Source organism: Myodes glareolus, chromosome 5 (genome assembly GCF_982192425.1).
Source record: "Myodes glareolus chromosome 5, mMyoGla1.1, whole genome shotgun sequence".
NCBI classification, from domain to species: Eukaryota; Metazoa; Chordata; class Mammalia; order Rodentia; family Cricetidae; genus Myodes; species Myodes glareolus.
In genome coordinates, this window is record NC_142030.1 from 29,645,597 (window position 1) to 29,663,278 (window position 17,682).

At 43.5% G+C, this 17,682-nt stretch overlaps 1 protein-coding gene across 11 annotated transcripts in view; it reads right to left on the reverse strand.

Moving 5' to 3' along the window:
• Erc2 (ELKS/RAB6-interacting/CAST family member 2) overlaps positions 1 to 17,682 on the reverse strand; it is a 919,008-nt gene that overhangs the window by 866,833 nt on the left and 34,493 nt on the right. For all 11 annotated transcript variants that reach the window (XR_015737860.1, XM_087906197.1, XM_087906198.1 and 8 more), the window contains exon 2: positions 16,344 to 17,135. Coding sequence is in view for 10 of the 11 variants with exons in the window: in XM_087906197.1 (XP_087762323.1) it covers positions 16,344 to 17,000 (657 nt within the window). In the remaining variant the exon portion in view is untranslated. The remainder of the gene's footprint in view (positions 1 to 16,343; positions 17,136 to 17,682) is intronic.

Sequence of the window (17,682 nt, forward strand, 5' to 3'; positions counted from 1 at the left end):
TAACAGACTTCTTCTGCATGGCATTCAGACATGACAAGGAACTTTCTTAGGCTATTCCACCCAAAAGTTAAATAACCATCACTTACAGTGTTTATCCTGCCCAAATCCTAGCACTGGACTTAAAGACGCACACACACGTGTGTGCATATACACGTGTAAAAATCACCTAGTCATGTATACCCAATATGAAATTGGAAGCAGCTGCTGGGATGAAGCTAAAATACTATGGAAATGAGCAATGTCCTCAGAAAAGCCAGGCCGGGGAAGCTGATTTCATCACAGCTGTATCTGCCTGTGCTTTCCCCGGAAGTTCAAGACCATGAACAGCTGTAGAACTTCCAGTCATCAGTAAAACAAAGGCAGTTACTTCCCTCCTGCACAAAGAGCTCTGTACATGGGATTCTGCATCTGCCTTCTTACCATGGGGGTGGCACCTCTGTCTACACTGGACTTTTAATAAAAGCTCTTTCTTTGTTTTTGCACCATTCTCCTAGGGAACTTGATCCTCTTCATTCCCAGACAGGCACCAGCCAACCACGACCAGTCATGATCATGTCTCTGGATCCTGAGAATTAACCAGTGCCTTCTATGCCTTACTCATTTCCCCTCCCATGCTTCAGAACTCATGAGTGGCTCCTAACTCCTTGAGATCAAAAGGATTATAAAGTGCCCTTCCACTCAGATTCAGGAGGAGTAGGGTTTCCCACTCAGAACTCTGTGAAAGTACCATTGTCTACATTTTTTAACATCACTCTCATTCAGAAATGTCCTGATTTCACCTTAACTCTGAGAGAATATGCGCATCAACCAAGGGATGGGCCACAGGAACTCAGCGGGATTATGTCCTACCTATAAGAAGCAGTAGCTGCTTCACTACAGCCTACTGGATTCAAAGCTACAGGATCTTGTCCATATTCAAGAAAATCCGGGGAAGTGGAGAGATGAGTCAGTAGTTAAGAGCACTGGCTGATTTCTAGCCTCTGTGGACACCAGGAACACATATACATATATTCAGGCAAAAGATTCATGCTTTTAAATTAAAAATAAACAAATATTCTTTTAAAAAGAAAGAAAAATCCAAACCCTTGGTTTTTCATATGACATTAACCTTTCAATCTTGGGCACTAACTCCCAGCCAATTGGTAGCAAAGCCAGAATTAGTTCTAGGCCTCCTAGTCTGATGAAATTAAAAAGGCCTTACCACTATACATTCTTATGCATTTCATTAAACGGCTATTTAATAAGGAAAGGCTATATTCAGAGTTGTCATTTTAATAAGGGGATGAATAGAGGATGGATGGATGGAAGAAAGAAGGAAGGGAGAGAGAGGGGAAGAGATGGAGGGATGGACAGAAGGAAAGAAGGCTAGTCAGATACATAATAAAATACTGAGGGAGAAAGCAAAATATAATCTATAAGTTAAACTACTTTTTAGAAAAACCTGAAAGACAGCATTTAACCCATCGATATAACTGTCATTCACCTTGCTAAAATCATTTGCTTGCAGTCGATGCTGAGTAGGAAGCGCGCCACAGGGTCTAGAAGTTGACAAGGAGGTAGAGATGGACATTTTGTCTAAGCCAAGGGTATCCGCCCTTTTAGAAAGTCCTGAGAAAGGGAGCATGGCAGGTCTGAAATCCACAGGTAAAGCCTATTCCAGATTATTTAAGAACAACCTTTTTCCCCTCTGCACTCTCGGGAGCATGGAATATATTTCTGTAGCATTTCTATTAGGAGGCTAATTAGTATAGCTGAGAAATGCCATCAACGGCGAAAGTAAAATTAGCCTTTACTTGTAAAACTTCTCCTGAGGGAAATGCTGGTGGCTCCTGTCTCCAGCAAGCATGGTAATGGGAGTGCTGTGTCATGGCATGACAAACAGATTGCCTCATCAGCAGCCTAAATACAACGGTCAGCACAGGGTAGGAGTGCCAGGATCCCTGCCTCACCTCCCTCCCCAGCTCACCTGCTTCTCCGCCAGCTCCTCTGCCTTCACTGGTCACACCTAAGCCCTGCACCCATCAAAATGCACGTGTAAGTCATATAATAACACTGACTTTCTGGGGCTTCCAGAACACTCTTAATTCCTTTCACGAATGGAGTAGTGTTTATACGTGTACGTGCGTGCATGTGTGTGATGCATGTTTGTGTGTGTGCGCACGTGTGTACATGCGTGTGTGTGTGTGTGTGTGTGTGTGCATGTGTGCATGTGGAGGACAATAGTATGACCACATGTGTCATTCAGCAGCAACGGTTTGCCTTTTGGGGGACAAGTTCTCCCATTGTCCAGAAGGCTAGGCCAGCTGATCAAGGAGCCCCAGAGATCCATTGGCTTCCCCAGTGTTGGGGTTCCACCACCACACTCAGCACTTTTATGTGTATGACAGGGGTCAAACGCAGGATCTTATGCTTGCAAGGCAATCACTCTACCTACACGAGCTGTCTCTCCAATCTTCTTGACAAATTTTGAGTAGTTAAGAGGCTCAGGGAAGGGGAAGCATTTGAAGTTGTGTTAGTGTACTGTGGCTAGTTTAGATTCATTCTTAGTCTGAGGCTTCCTGGGTTTTTTATTTGTTTGGTTGGTTAGTTGGTTGGTTGGTTGGTTGGTTGGTTTGTGATACCAAGAAGTCTCCTTGGATTAAAATTATTTCTGCTTCACAATCAGGAATGTCTCATTATCTGGATATTTTCTGAATACTTCCTGGGTCTGAGGAAGAGATGCCCTGCCTTTTGTCGAAGGCTGGACTTTTATTCTTTTCTTCCAAACTTTGCCTCAGCAATATCAGCCTCCATTTCCTGGCTCATTCTCATCCTTCTGTGGCCTCACTGGAGTTCACGGAGCCAGAACACACAGGAAAAACTCATAGAAGCAAAACCCAGCTCATCTTTCTACGTGTTATCCATGCTATATTAAGCACAGCATTAGCATCTCATGATGCAGAGGAGGAAAATCCTCTAAGAAAACATAACCTTTATGAGCCGATTTCTCTTTCTCCTCTTCCAACCTAAGTGCAATATCTGGAGCACAAACTCTGCCCTGAATTCATTCCTGGGCTTTATGAAGTCGGTCTCCAGGCAGGCATTTCTAGGAGCTGCTCCTCCTACTGGAACTGGGACTCCCTCGATCTCATCTCTGAGCCCACCTTCTGCCCTTGTGACCACCGTCTCCAGCGCCCTGTTCTCTGTATGAGTGCTTTCATCATCACTCCCTTCTCTGAGCTTCTGAATCGTTTTCACTGTATCTTTTCATGGGAGATGCAACTCTCCCCCTCCCTCTAATGGGTCTTGGTGCAGAACACTTCCCCTCCTGATTCTCAAGGCAAGAGCGGGGTTAGTACATCCCTTTCATAACCACAAAGCTTCTAATGGGAGAGCTCTGAACAGTCAAGGCTGTAGCATCCAGACACCTTATCTGTTAGTAACAAAGTGCATGCTTGCATTGGTTCCTACAAGTTCCAGGAAATCCAAAGGTAAGGCACAGGCTTCAAACACAATGCCATCAAGACTCCAGCTCCACGTCTCAGCTGTGTGCTCCTCCACTCTGCCCTTCCACACCTTGGTTTTATGCTCAGTCTGACATCCTTCACTGTCGTCGGCATCGGCAACTTAGATGTTTGTTCATGCTATTAGCATGACGCTAAATATTTTCACACGAACTTCCTACCTCTATCCAATTAAGTTGAAATCCTATTAAATTTATACACACCTCTTTTTAAAAGTGAGGAAACAACCTCAAAGAACTAAGCTGGGGGTGGACCCCGGGGCAATCTATCTCTAAAGATGTTACTTTCAATCGCCACCAAGGACAAGCAGAAATGGAGGAAGCAGGCCCTGCTGACAACACACTGCCAGTTCTGCTCACAGAGAGTGATAGGAAGAGAGGCACGTTAGAAGGGAGAGTGATCCTAAGACTGCAGATGTTTGCCTAAAAAAGAGCCTAGACCTTTCCCTACCCCAACTTCATGCCACCTCCTTCTAGAAGTTCCACGGGAGCTGAACTGGGTGCGTTCTGTGCCTGTTCCCCTGGACTCTGGCTAGGCTTCTGCCTACCTAATAGCAACACCTCTTCTACTAAATAACCTGAGCAAGAGATTTTCTTCCCTAGACTGGTTCCCTGGTAAAGACTGAGGTAGTCATCGTCTGTCTCAAACAAGAGTGCCCCCACTGTGTTCTTCACTCACTGTCCACGCAGAAATAAGAACTTGTCTCTACTACAGCCTGTGAAATGGCAGAGGGGTTGAAAGGACATCTTCTACTTCAGCAGACCCCTCTTATCCTCAGATATAACCAGAAGCAGAAGGTACCCAGTAACTCTTACATGATACCCCACCAAGATCTTTGGTTGCCCCTTCACAAATGACTGAAGCACTAGGTTTTACCTGCAATTACAAAAACTTAATTAATTAAAAAATGAAACAACTGTCTGAGGTGAACTGGAAACTTTTGAACCCAAAACATAAACATAATGAGATAAAAGTTCTTAGTAAGAACATTTAATACATATTTCACTACAACACTTAATATTATTCAACTCCTTTCAAGTAACTTATTCTTGAAGGTGCAAGGAAGCTCTCCACCTCAGTTGACTGTGTCTCAATGCATGTAGGGAACATGTTTAATCCATCAACACGGCTCCACCTCAGCAACATATATACTCTCACCTAAGTCCCCACAATGGTTCCTGATTCCCCAGAAGAAACTGAATGCGCTGAAAATACAGCTCGCCTTCCCCAGACCTCATTCACCTCATTAACTGCTAGGAATTTGCTTCTGATACACAATAATGCTTGATATCAAACAGTCAGATCTATACATAGGTTCTTCGCGTAGACATTGTTAGATGCTCTTGAAGTTTAGAGATGAGGAGGTGAAATATACATAGTTCAGGTTACACACATTTTCCCTGTGAAATTATGATGCTTCCATTGGCACCTCAACAAGTACATGGCTTTTTAGTCCAGTGTCCAAAAGTACATTTTAAATTTTTAAGAAGGTAAATTTTTTTTAGTATTTTCTGTATTTCTAAAGGAGGGCAGTCTCTAAATCTGATCTTCGTGTATTATTATCTAGCGTTTCAATCTCATATACATTCTTACTGCAACTGGTGTCAGGGCTCTTTGAAGAAGTACTAACCATACATGGCTCTTTCTAAAAGTTCTTCCAAGAAACACATCAGTGTATTTTAACTTCTTCCCATTCTTATTTAGATAATATGCACTCAGGAACATTATCTTGAGATGGCTTTTTAGAACTCAAGCTGTTACACCCTTAAAATAGAAAACAGCAAATTTAAACATACCTAGTTCTAAGACTCTAGATCCTATCTAGCACCAAGTCCCACCTACTAACATACGATACAATTCCCACTGAAACTAAGAAAGTGTACAGAAGGTGGGTAATGGTTTTGAATTTCCCACAAAGATGCAATCTGATATTAGATAAAGGAACCATTCTGCTAAAATATGATTTCAGCAATTCATCCTAGTATCATCTGATACAAAATTCTGTGATTTCCCCAGTGGGCATAGAGAAGAAATTGATAAACTGGGTGTGGAGGTCTAGAGGCCAGAAAGCTGTTGAAATGGCAGCCCAAGACAGAGGCAATAGTTATTAAATTTCCAAACCATCAAAGTCTTACTTGATCTGGGTCTTTCTAATAACCAAAACAGACAAGATTCCAACTATGTGATACCAATGTTTTCCCAGCAATGGACATCATGACCCCAACACCTTGCACATACGTGATCTCATAGAAAATCTATCCATGCTGTCTATTTCTCTGAGATGTTTACACAGGCCTATTGGGCTGTGTGGCTCTAAAAGGAGATACAGACTAAGGCTTTGGACCCAAGCTCTGAGCTGGAAGTCGAAACAGAGTTGTCCCTGTTGAGCGCTTGTACAGACACTGTAAAGTTGACACTTTCTCACAAAGGCAAGGGAAGTCAGTTTTGAGAGAGAGAGAGAGAGAGAGAGAGAGAGAGAGAGAGAGAGAGAGAGAGAAAAGAAGACTTTGCATTAGTAATTATCTTCCAAATAACCCTGACCCAGCATCGGGACATCTGGCTGTCTTGTCTATCCTTTCTTCCCAGTAAGTACACTGCTTCCACCATCACCCTTCAATTTGGATGGATCTCTGCTACTTTCAGTCACATTCTTCCCTAAACAAGGGAGAAAATGAAGTGAGTAAGTAAACGGTCTGAATTTTCAGAGGGAACAAACAGAAGCAGAAATCAGGAAGACGGAGGCCCAAGAGGAAGATCTGACAGACAGGACATGAACCTTCCAACGATCAAGCCTGAAGAAGGGCAGAAACCAATTCAAGAGAAAGCTGAGAGATGCCAGCAGAGGAACTCCTGGACCAAGAGGCTTGCAAGTTGCCTTCACGTTCCTAAGAATGAAGACAAACTCAAGAACTCTAGCTGAATTAATGAGGCTATCCTCCTTAGAACCCAACTGCACAAAATAAAACCTGCCTGTCCCTGACAGGCCACTCATGTTGATTCAGAAGGCTCTCCAAGGTCCTGAGTGATGACCTCTCATTCGTCTGCTACCTATAGATTACTTGTCCTGGAGTTGCTTCTTCCCATCCTTTGTGGTAAGGTTCCCGAGCAGCCAGGGTCCTCAGCTATTCTCCTTTACTTGACAAGAATGCATTTGGTATCTCTTGCTTGCCCCTGCCTCCTCTGCCACTCCCTGCCATGAGCTCCCTTCCTCATCATTTCTCTCCATCTTTCCTTCTTTCCTCTTTGATAGTATCACCTTCCTCCAATGTGTAGCAGCCACAAATGTCTTCAAATATTTCCAAATGTCTTCTGGGGGACAAAATTTACCCCCAGTTAAGAACCACTAAGTTAACTTGATCAATACATACTGCCAAATGGGTAGTCCCTGGTCAACAAGTTAACTTGATCAATACATATTGCCAAACAGGTGATCCCCCACCAGCCAAGAAGATGAGATGAGAAGCTGCCACTCTGGACAATCGGGTGGTCCGCGGACAGCCAAGAAGACAAGATGAAAAGTTGCTGCTTTGGCCTTTGCTTCTTCCTTTGCAAGTAGAAGACAAAATGGCCGCAGGTAGCTTCTAAAATGCAGTCAAACGCTGGCTTCCCAAAGACAGACAGAAGAAATTGCACATGCCAGACTTCTGTTTGTCATGCTGCCTCAGCTCTTGGCTGCATGCCTATACTCTGCCAAAAATCTGAGATCCCAAACTTTTGAAAATGCTTTTTCCAGCTTTCAAAGCCTGACCTTTAAAGCTGCTTTATCTGGGGGGTGTATGTATGTGAGAAGGATTTATAATTCTCTATATTCCTGCAAAGCCAAGCTATTTATTGAGTTCACCTGGTGGTGGTGGGAATTTGCTCACAGATGTCAATGGACCCAAAACACCAACACAAGAGCTCCACCTGCAACTAATTATAGAAATTGCAATTGAGCTCTGGCCAGAAGAGAACTCGCCCCATCTGTGTTGGTCAATAAAATCACCCTGGTCCTTTCCTTCTTGTCAACACAAACTTGGTTTTTAAAAACCTCTGAGAAGGTTGTCCATAGGAAATGTTAGGCAATGAATGTTCTGGGGACAATCAGTTTTCCTGACCCTTTATCTTCCCTTCCCTTCCTATGCTTGGTTTCAATAGTACCTTTGGCACAGTGGGACTAAAGGAATCTGTTCACTGAAGCAGTCCAAAATGTTTTCTTTGGTTGCATCTGCACTACCAGAATTCCATCGCCCAACTAACATGGTCCAGAAAGAAAAGGAGAAGCAGGAATCATTCAGCTCTGCCAAGGTCCAACACACAAAGTTTCCTTCCCTCGTATGAACCAAATCTTTCCAAAGAAAACCTGACAACAAAATCTAAGGCTACTCGTGTGGTACACATGCCTGCCTCTAGGGCTAACTGCGGGAGATCACTGAGGTAGAAAACCGCTGACATCTGTGACCAAGACGTAGAGCTCACTTCAAATCATTTTTACACCCTCACAAACAAAGAAACCCACTGTGGCATGGCGCCATCTCAGCCACCTTGTGACCCAAGGAAATTCATTCCACCCTATTTACAGAAGACATTTAAAACTGCATTTCTGTCTAAGCAGGTCATCACCTAAGACTGGATAAAAGATCTTCCACCTTTCCAGAAAACCAGGGCGGGGGTGAGGGGGCACAACATCTGAGTGGCTTCAAGGTGTCTCAGGATGAGAAGAAACATTTTTTTTTTGGTCTTTGTAAGTTCTGGCATTCTGTGCTGTGATGGTGCTGAATTAGATTATCCAGTGCTAACCCCATGTGCCTGTGTAACTTTGGGAAAACACGCACACAAACATGAATGCTTCAGATGGAAAGAAGGTGAAGAGCCGCACACAGAGGCAGTGCATTGTTGAACAGAACGCCCAGTCAACAAGGGCTTACAGGGTCAGGGCTTTACTTTCTCACAGACTAGAAATCAGAGGCAGGCCATAGAGCGGGCCTATTTCTCAGCACTTCTTTTGGTCTTTAATCTATGACTAGACCGTGGTGCACACAGTCCCAAGGCATCCCAAGGCATCACATCAATACTGAAGACAAGCAGAGAGGAGCATAGCAGAGAGAAGAGAACAGCTACATAAAGGGAGTGGATGGGGTGGTGCAGCAACAGCACCTTAAGGCACATTTAGTTTAAGATACAGTTTTATGGTCAAGAAAGATTGAGAAATTGATAGATAAAAAATTTAAGTGCTGTTTAATTTCAATAGTTGGAGCATTACATATTGTGATATGTGGTATTCCCTGGTTAGGCCCGTCATAAAAAAACACCGCAAACCAACCAGCAGATTTCATTATCTCTCAATTCTGGAGGCTGAGATAGGAGTGTCAGCCCAGCTGCTTCCTTTACGGGCTTCCAGGAAAGAATGTGTCTCAAGACTCTCTCCTTTGCTCAACTACAAGGTCACCCTCTGGTTGTATGTGTTCACATCCTCTCTCTGGGTATGTCTGCATCTCTGTCCAAATTTGCCTTTTTATAAAGGCAACAACAGTCAAACTGGATTAGGGCCCATTCTGAAGATTTTAGGTTGATACCTATGGAAAGGTCTTTTCTCCAAATGAGGTCATTTTCAGATAACAGGAGTTAGGAATCCAACCTACCTTTAGCGAGGGAGACAAAATTCAACCTAGAACATACGCATTATGAGTTTGCATGGCAAATGTTTCTAGTATGTGTGTCTAAAGTTTCTTTGACCAGAAAATCCTCTTTGGAAAACATCATTTCCCTGGCCACACTTTGGACATCCTTTCTTCAGGGACTTCCACCAATAGAAAGAGAGGACAGTGGGAAGATAAATCTATTGTAGTAACATATCTGATTTAGCCTGTTTTCTGTTGCTATAACAAAATACCAGAGACTTAATGAAATACAAAGAAAACTGGGTTTATTTTGCTCATGGTTCTCATCAAAAACTTATGTGGTGATAGCAACTTCTTAGCTCCTACCGAATGTTCCAGTGTGTTGGCACGACATGCAAAAGCCATGTGCATGGGTGATGAGGAAACACGTGCAGAAAATACCAAAACACTGGCGTGGTCTTGTTTTAAACAGCCTGCTCTCACAGGATCCACTGCCATCTCTAGGCGGCAATCATCCCCATGAGACCTAAGCCAGTCTCCAGAGACCTAACCCAGTCCTTGAAAAAGACATTCCTCCACTTGTGAGGGTGAAATCACCCCAGGACCCACTTACCTCTTAAAGGTCTCACCACCTTTCAACACAGTCACACTAAGAGAAAAGCTACCAGCCCATTAACATTTAGGAGACAAACCATGTCCAACCCACAGCAACATTGAACCTCCAGCCCCCTCCCTTAACCCTGAGGAGACCCAGCAATTCTGGATGAGCCTTCACTGTACAAAGCGATGACAGTTGAGTTTCACTGCTGTCGGACTGCCCCGCGGCAGCAGCTGCCTCACACCCTTCTCGTCAGGGTGAACTGTACCACTATCAGCTCCCAGCTAGTACAGCTCATCAGAGCCGGGACTCAACACAATCAAACGAGAACTTCAGAACAGGGTCAAATGACTCCTATTGAAAGGCCCATAGTTATGCATAATAAAAATAATATTTTTAAGATACATAATAAAAATAAAAATAATGATGGGGCTAAAGAATGTAACTTGTAGAATGTTGGCTTAGCATATACAAAGATGTGGGTTCAATTCCTGCACCCCATAAAACTGGGTGTGGTGGTGCACCCTTGTAACCCAAGCAGTTAGGAAGTAAAGCAGAAAGATGGCAAGTTCATGAGCATCCTTACCTACTTAGTGATTGCTGGGTTAGCCTGGGATACATGAAACCCCATCTCTAAAGAAAAGAGAGAAGAGAGAGGAGGAGAGAGGCAAGGAGGGGAGGGGAGGAGAGGGGAGGGGAAGAGAGGGGAGAGGAGAGGAGAAGAGAGATGAGAGTGCTAACAGAAATGTTACTTTCTCTCGGCTTTTCCAGTTTCAGGCTCCAAATAAGAACTAATAAGCGATATGTTGAACGTGGATCAAAAGTTCTTATTAATATTGATTTAAAGTCTATTCTTTTCTGTGGGGCTAAGTCAGAAATAGAAATGATCGCATAACCATTGCTTAAAAGCTGTACCATTCCCCAGACAGGTTTACTTACACTTCTTGGGTTACAGTTCCCAATGACCTTGTCCCAGTTCTTCACAAGATGAGTAAATATTAGATCTAGTACAGTCTCCTAGTGTGTGATGCTATTTATAATCCTGCAGAGCCTTGGCTGGCTACACACAACCTAGGAAATGTCTAAAAATTACTTCCCTTATATCTAATTTGGAAAAGAGGTCATTAAAACTACAAAGGTAATAGTGGTACAAAATATTCAGGCATATGAAAAGCCAGTAACATCTGTGCACTAAACTGCAAGATCAAATCCTTACAAAATTTCCATTTCTGAGTGTTTCAAGATAAGGTCTTGCTCTATTGCCCAAGCTGGTCTTGAACTCAGATTGAAGCTATCCTCCCACATTAGTCTTCCAAGTAGCTGGGAATATATAGTGTACAGTGTATAGTGTATAGTACTCCACCCAAATTTAGGGCGTTTCTGGACATTTACTCTCTACCATATATTCTCCCTCTGATCTCTACTATCCTGGTAATAGAGTAGAGATACAAAGACTAGAAATACCAGAAAGGTATTGGAGCATACACCTGTAATTCAAGCACTCAGGAGACAGAGCCAGGAGAATTGCTATAAGTTTAAGCCAATTTGGTCTATATGCCTAGTTTCAGGTCAGTCAGGATTACATAGTTAAGACTCTATCTCAAAAAAGAGAAAGAAAAAGAAGAATAAAATAACCCATTCATTTCTTAAGAAATTGAGTCACTTGACCTCTTTATAATAGTATATTAGTAATATAATATATATATATAATAATATTATTATCCCCCAACATCCAGCACAACCCTACAGGCCATCAAATAACATCAAAACATTCATTAACAAGGTTAATATTATTTAAAATTGTATTTTCATTTGTATGTATATAAGTGTTTTGCCTACATGTATGTATTGCGTCATGTGAATACCTGATGCCCTTGAAGGCCAGAAGAGGATGTCAGATCCCCTGGAACTGGGGTTAAAGTCAGCATTAACAACCATGTGGTTTCTGGAAACCAAACTCAGGTCCTCTACAAGAGCAGTCAGTGAGCACCTCTCCAGTTCCTTGTGATCATATTGTAAACTCACCTTTCTCCAAATCAGTTTATTGCTATGATATTGAGAACATGAGTCGTGGGTTCAGCCACCCCAAAGAATAAATTCCCCATAATACTGTGCTCTGCTCTCTCGCAGTTTACAAAAGCACATCACACAACGGAGGCATGGATGACAACAAAAAGCTGTGTAGCCATGCACTCTGAGCTCTGGCTGACACACATTAAGCTAGCCTTGCATCTAGGCACTCTGGCTTACATACATAGAGCAAGCCCTGTACCCATGCATTCTGGATTTTGGCTTACACACATTAATCTAGCCCTGCATACATTAATCTAGCCCTACACCCATGTGCATGGAATTATACGCATTAAGGTAGCCTCACCCATGCACTCTGCATTACACACATTAAGATAGCCTCCACCCATGTGCTCTGGATTGCTCACATTAAGCTAGGCCCACACAGATGCACACTGGATTATACACATGGCCCATTACTTCAGGACTGCAACTCCAGCAGATGTATTTATATCCACGTATTTATAGCCACATGCATATTCCTGTGTCACTGAAAAGAAGGGATGGGAAGTAAAGAAGGGACGGAGTGTCCATCCAGGAACATGATGATCATCAACACTTTGTTGGTAAGAAATCTGGGGCTACCTACCCATTGGCCCTGTAGTTCCAGAACTTTCTCTAACACAGGGAATGAGTTCAACCGCCTTCCTTCAAATTGGAGATGGTCTCAGCTACCATGGATAGAACCAAGAGGGCATCAAAGCCATGCCCTCTATAAACTGCACCTGAGGGAACATATCTATCCTGGCTGGGGACAACTTTATAAAAATATGAATGTCATCGATAAGAGCACACAAGTTCCTCCGCTCCTTCCTATAATGGCTCTGCCTCCCACTTCCCTTCATGTGGCATAGTTTAAATGTCCTCAACTCTAACTTCTAACGTCCGTGGACAAGTGACATTTGCAGCTGCGGCTTCTGGCTGTTGTGAACCACAGTCAAGTGTCTCTTAAGACTTTCATGTCCCTTTCCTGCATACAGAGACAGCTACTATGCTTTTCCCTTACATTTAAAAGGAAGGTGCAGTTAAGTTGTAGTAAACGGTGCTGATATTATTTAAAAGTGTTCCCCCAAAATGTGAAAGGCTTTGTTTCAAGGGTGATGCCCCTGAAAGATGGTGGGCTTAGGAGAGGTCCTTGTGTCACTGAAGGCATTCCCTAGCTGAACAGTTTGCTCCTCCACAGACTCCACCACTGCCACCCACTGTGCCAATCAGAGGCCCAGAACAACAGCTCCACCCAATCTTGGACTGAAACCTCTCAAACCATGACTTGAAATAAACCTTTGCTCCCCATAGTTACCTGTGTCAGGTATGTGTTAGAGTGACAGAAGGTAGGTAACACGGTTAGAAATTAGAAACAGCAGCAAACCCATTTCTAGGAAAAATAAGTTCCCGGTTAAGAATACAAATCCTAAATAAACTGAGTTCCTAATCATTCCATTAGAGCTTGTCGTTCTTTTCCTCCAACATGACCTTCCGGTTATACTAGCACTCGCTCTGCTCGGTGCCCTCTTCCTAGGGAGCAACCAGAAAGTCAAGAACCTACTCAAACCTTAAAGGCCAGCTCTGCCACTTTCCAACTTGGCAAAATTCTGGGCAAGCCCTCCATTCTCTCTACATCTGCGTTTCTCTGTAAGATAAGAAAACCTCTAGAGCTGGCCTCAGACGACTTATTAAAGGAATGAGTGCTGACATTCGCAGCGTTCCGCTGGTGACACACGGGTCACTATTAGCCTGCAACAGATGGCTACTGGCGATGGCAGCAGTAAAATGGGAGCAGCGACGGGAGTCTAGGCTGTTTCCCAAACTTTATTTCCTCCAGGTTCACTATTTTTCAATTATTTATTTGTTTGCCCATTTTAGTCCCTTTGACACACGTAACCAAGGCTGACCTCGAACTCACAACATAATCAAGGACAACTTTTAACCCTCGATCTTCCTCCCTCCACCTCCCAAGTGCTGGCACTATCAGCATTTCCCACCATGCCTGACAAGCACCACTTTCAGGACAAACCTAAAAAAGCCTACAGACTCAGTTATTACCACTAGGTCTATCATCTCTGTCTTAGAGGAGAAGACTTCACCCCCCACTTCCTCAAGCTGTGTCACTTTCCAGTCAGGAGAATTAAGATGTCAGTGTGACATCTTCAAGAATCTCTTGCCCTGGGATAGCAATTCTCAAAGCCAAGCTTCCAGGTGTAGAAGACCTGGATCCTTGTGTCACTACATAGAAAAGATCTGCCGTGGAGAGTCACTTGACTTGCTTCATACCTTAGGGAATACGAAATAAATGTCAGAGGCCAGGTATGGTGGTGTATACCTTGAATCCCAGAACTGAGGAGGCAGAGGCAGGTGGATGTCTGAGTTCAAAGCCAGTCTGGTCTACAGAGTGAGTTCTAGGCCAGCCAAGGATACATAGTGAGATTCTGGAAAGGGAGGGAGGGAGGGAAGGAGGGAAGGAGGGAGGGAGAGAGGGAGGGAGGGAGGAAGGGAGGAGGGGAGGGAAAGAAGGAAAAAAGGAAGAATATTTTGTATTAAGTCACTGAGATTTGAGGTCTGTTGTCACCCCAGAAGAACCTACCTTATCCTGAACAAGAGGGATGCATATACCTCTAAAAGGGAATAAAAGGAGCCTCTACTAAACAATAAAAATAAATTTACTTCATTATATTCATTTTACTTTGTCTCGTCCACATATTTTGTAAATGTCAAAGAGAACACATAACACGCTGACACTGTAGCATAATGTAATTTACAGATAAACACACATGTATAAATATGGATTGCTGCTCAGACATAAATTCAACGACAGAAACAGAGGATAAAAGCAACTTTACAGCTGACAGACCAGAGACTACCCTTCAAGCTTTCTGCACTGATTTCATCACTGCTGAACTTCTTTAACTACTTAAAAATGAAAAAGCTACGGAGAGGAGAAAAGCAATGTGGAGCAGAGAGGAAATGCACATTACAGTAACATGTTCACAGAGCGTTCAGGAGCCAGCAAATCAGAACACAGCAGAGACAGTGGTGGGGAAAAGAAGGAAGCTTCTGTCCCAGGGGAAACGATCACATTCTCCAACATCTGAAGAGCAGCGCCAGCTCCGCCAGATAACGAGATCAGGTGACTTCTCACAGCACACAGAAAGCCACAAAGATCAGATCCTTGAATCAGAAACGCATCCACAGCTGCTTAGCTCTAAAGTGCTAGCATCAGAGCATCGGGGGAGGGTCAGCAGATGAGCCCCACCAAAAGGCAGAAAGCAGCACTAGGCCCACGGCAAGACCAGCTGTCAGTCATTAGTTCAGTCGGTTGGGATTATCTCAGACTTCTAACAGAGTAAAATGCCACCACGGAGTTCATGGACCCAAGGGCACAATACCCTTTCTCCCACTTAGCACTCTTTCCATAGTAAGAAACTGAGATTTAGGCATAGGTGCATCTGTTTCCAAAGCATTTGTGAAAACAACTATGTCAACAGGCCTCATATGATACAGAAACGGACACTGACCGGGCAGAAAAGGAAATGATGTTGGGGAAGCTAACAGTGGGAAGAGGAAGAACACGGCAAGGGAAACCTCAGCTCTGTGCAGGGCGACCACGGATGGAGCACATAACTCGGATGTGGAAGTAAGTGGTACAAGATGAGACTGGCCCAGGTCTTCCAGAAGAAGGTGCCACGGGCTCAGTCAAGGAGGCACAAAGCCTTCTGGAGATGATGAGCTTTGAACCTACCTGGTTTTCTTCGTGAAACAGGGAACAGGGGGCTGTAAACAGGGGAATAGCCACTGGGTGGTGGCGGCACCTTTAATCCCAGTACTCAGGAGGCAGGCAGATCTCTGTGTGTTCGAGGACAGCCTGGTCTACAAAGCAAGTTCCAGGACAGACTCCAAAGCTACAGGAAAACCCTGCCTCAAAAAAGCAAATAAAAAAGGGGGGGTGACCAAATAAATGAAGACTCTGGGAAACTAAGCTCACTAATTAAACTAGAAGATAGAAGATGGATCAAAGACTAAGAAGGCACCTTGAGCATAGTCGATAAATACTGAATGGATAAAGGCTGAAGAACAAGCTAAGGGAAGTTTCCCTTACATGGTAAGGGAAACCCATTCTTCCCAATTCTGTTTCATGTTGTTGGGTTGGCTACTTAGAGAATGCTGCTCCTTCTAAGAAACAATGCTGGTTCAACAGCAAAAATAAAACAAGAAAACATCACCAATCAAGTGTGACCTTTTAATGTAAAGTGTTTACTCATGCAGAGGTTATGATTTTCCTCTTCTATGCTGAGGGAGGCATCTGAACTGCTGTTCCAACTGCTGAAAAAGAGAACAAAATTAACCACGTACAAAAGTTGGCAATGAGGATCAATCCGCCCCATTCTGAAACTATGTGGAAGGGTTACTGGAGTAAGGAGATCAATCAATACACTATAGCACTTCCTGGGTTCTGCTGTGGCATCCAAACAAAACATTAGGCTGTAACCTTCTTGGTGGTGTTCGACTTCCTTGATGCACACAGTAAGTCTGGAGCCACCTGCAAAGCCTGGGAACACTGTGACAGTCACAACCTACCTGGTTTTCTTCGTGAGAAACCCTCATCTGCTCCTTGAGGACAGACATCCGAGCTGCCTCCTCTTTTCTCAGCACTCTCTCTTTCTTGAGCTCAGGACTCCAGAAAGTCTTGATGCTGTTCATGGACGATCCCAGTTTGCTGTCCTTAATGTCAAGCTCCTTCCGTAGAAGGTCATTCTCTCTCTGCAGTTCTTTGAGCTGGGCTTGAAGATCCAACATGGTGCTGTCTCTTACCTGCCTCAACATGGAGGGCACCTGGTGGTGGTGGTGATGGGATGAACCGCTCAGCCCCCCGTGCTGATCCGTATAGGAAAGAACGTCCGTATGGGAAAGTCCAGCGGATGCAATATTGGGACTACTCCCCATGGCTGTGACCCGGCCTCCGTACACAGCTCGATTCGTGGCCCTGCCCAGAGTCATCGTACCCTTTGGGTAAGTTGTGGACGCCACCCCTTCATGATCACTCAAGTACATGGGTCCAGATGTGGCATAGGCTGCATTAAGGGACTGGATATTCTCCATAGACAGAGTCTTGCCTGTTCCTCCCCCTCCCCCGCTGCTTGTTCTTCGGTGGCCCAACCGAGGAGACCTTGGCAAACGAGGTGATCTGGAAGGGCTACCTTCCAGATTAGTGATTGTTCTTGCACTTCCATACATTTTTCTTCTGTGATGTGGTGCTATTCAAGAGAAGAGATGCTAGGCAACCTTAGAGTTTAAACCAATTTCTCCACGGGCCAGAATTCTCACCACATTCTGTATAGTCTGTGCCGGGAAATGGCTCCACTCAGAGATCTGCAAAACAAGGAAAGGATAATTGAAAACAAACTTCTACAGAACTCTAACTATAGTTGCATCATGTCTTAAAATATATTGATAGTAGTAGAATACTCTCCTAGAAATCACAAGGTCTTGGGTTCAAGTCTCAGCATTGAAAATAAAATCTATATAGATAGAAAGAATAATGGATGAATGATTGATAGATAGATAGATAGATAGATAGATAGATGATAGATAGATGATAGATAGATAGATAGATAGACATAGATAGATGATAGAAATAGATGATAGTGATAAGTGAGTGACAAAAATAAATGATGGGTGATAGATGATGGAAAGAGTAAAGTGCTACCCATATATCTACTTTATAAAGGAAAATAATCCCAAAACATTTCATATTACATGTAAACTTCTAAAACACATTTTCCCACCCTGACTCCAAAGTCAAAAGTGATTCAAAGAACAAGGAAATTCTTTTTTCCTTAGGAAAATGAAGTTCTTCCTCTTGATTTATGCTAAGTATGGTTTGGAAATTCAAAAAGTTCACCATTTAGACTTCAGC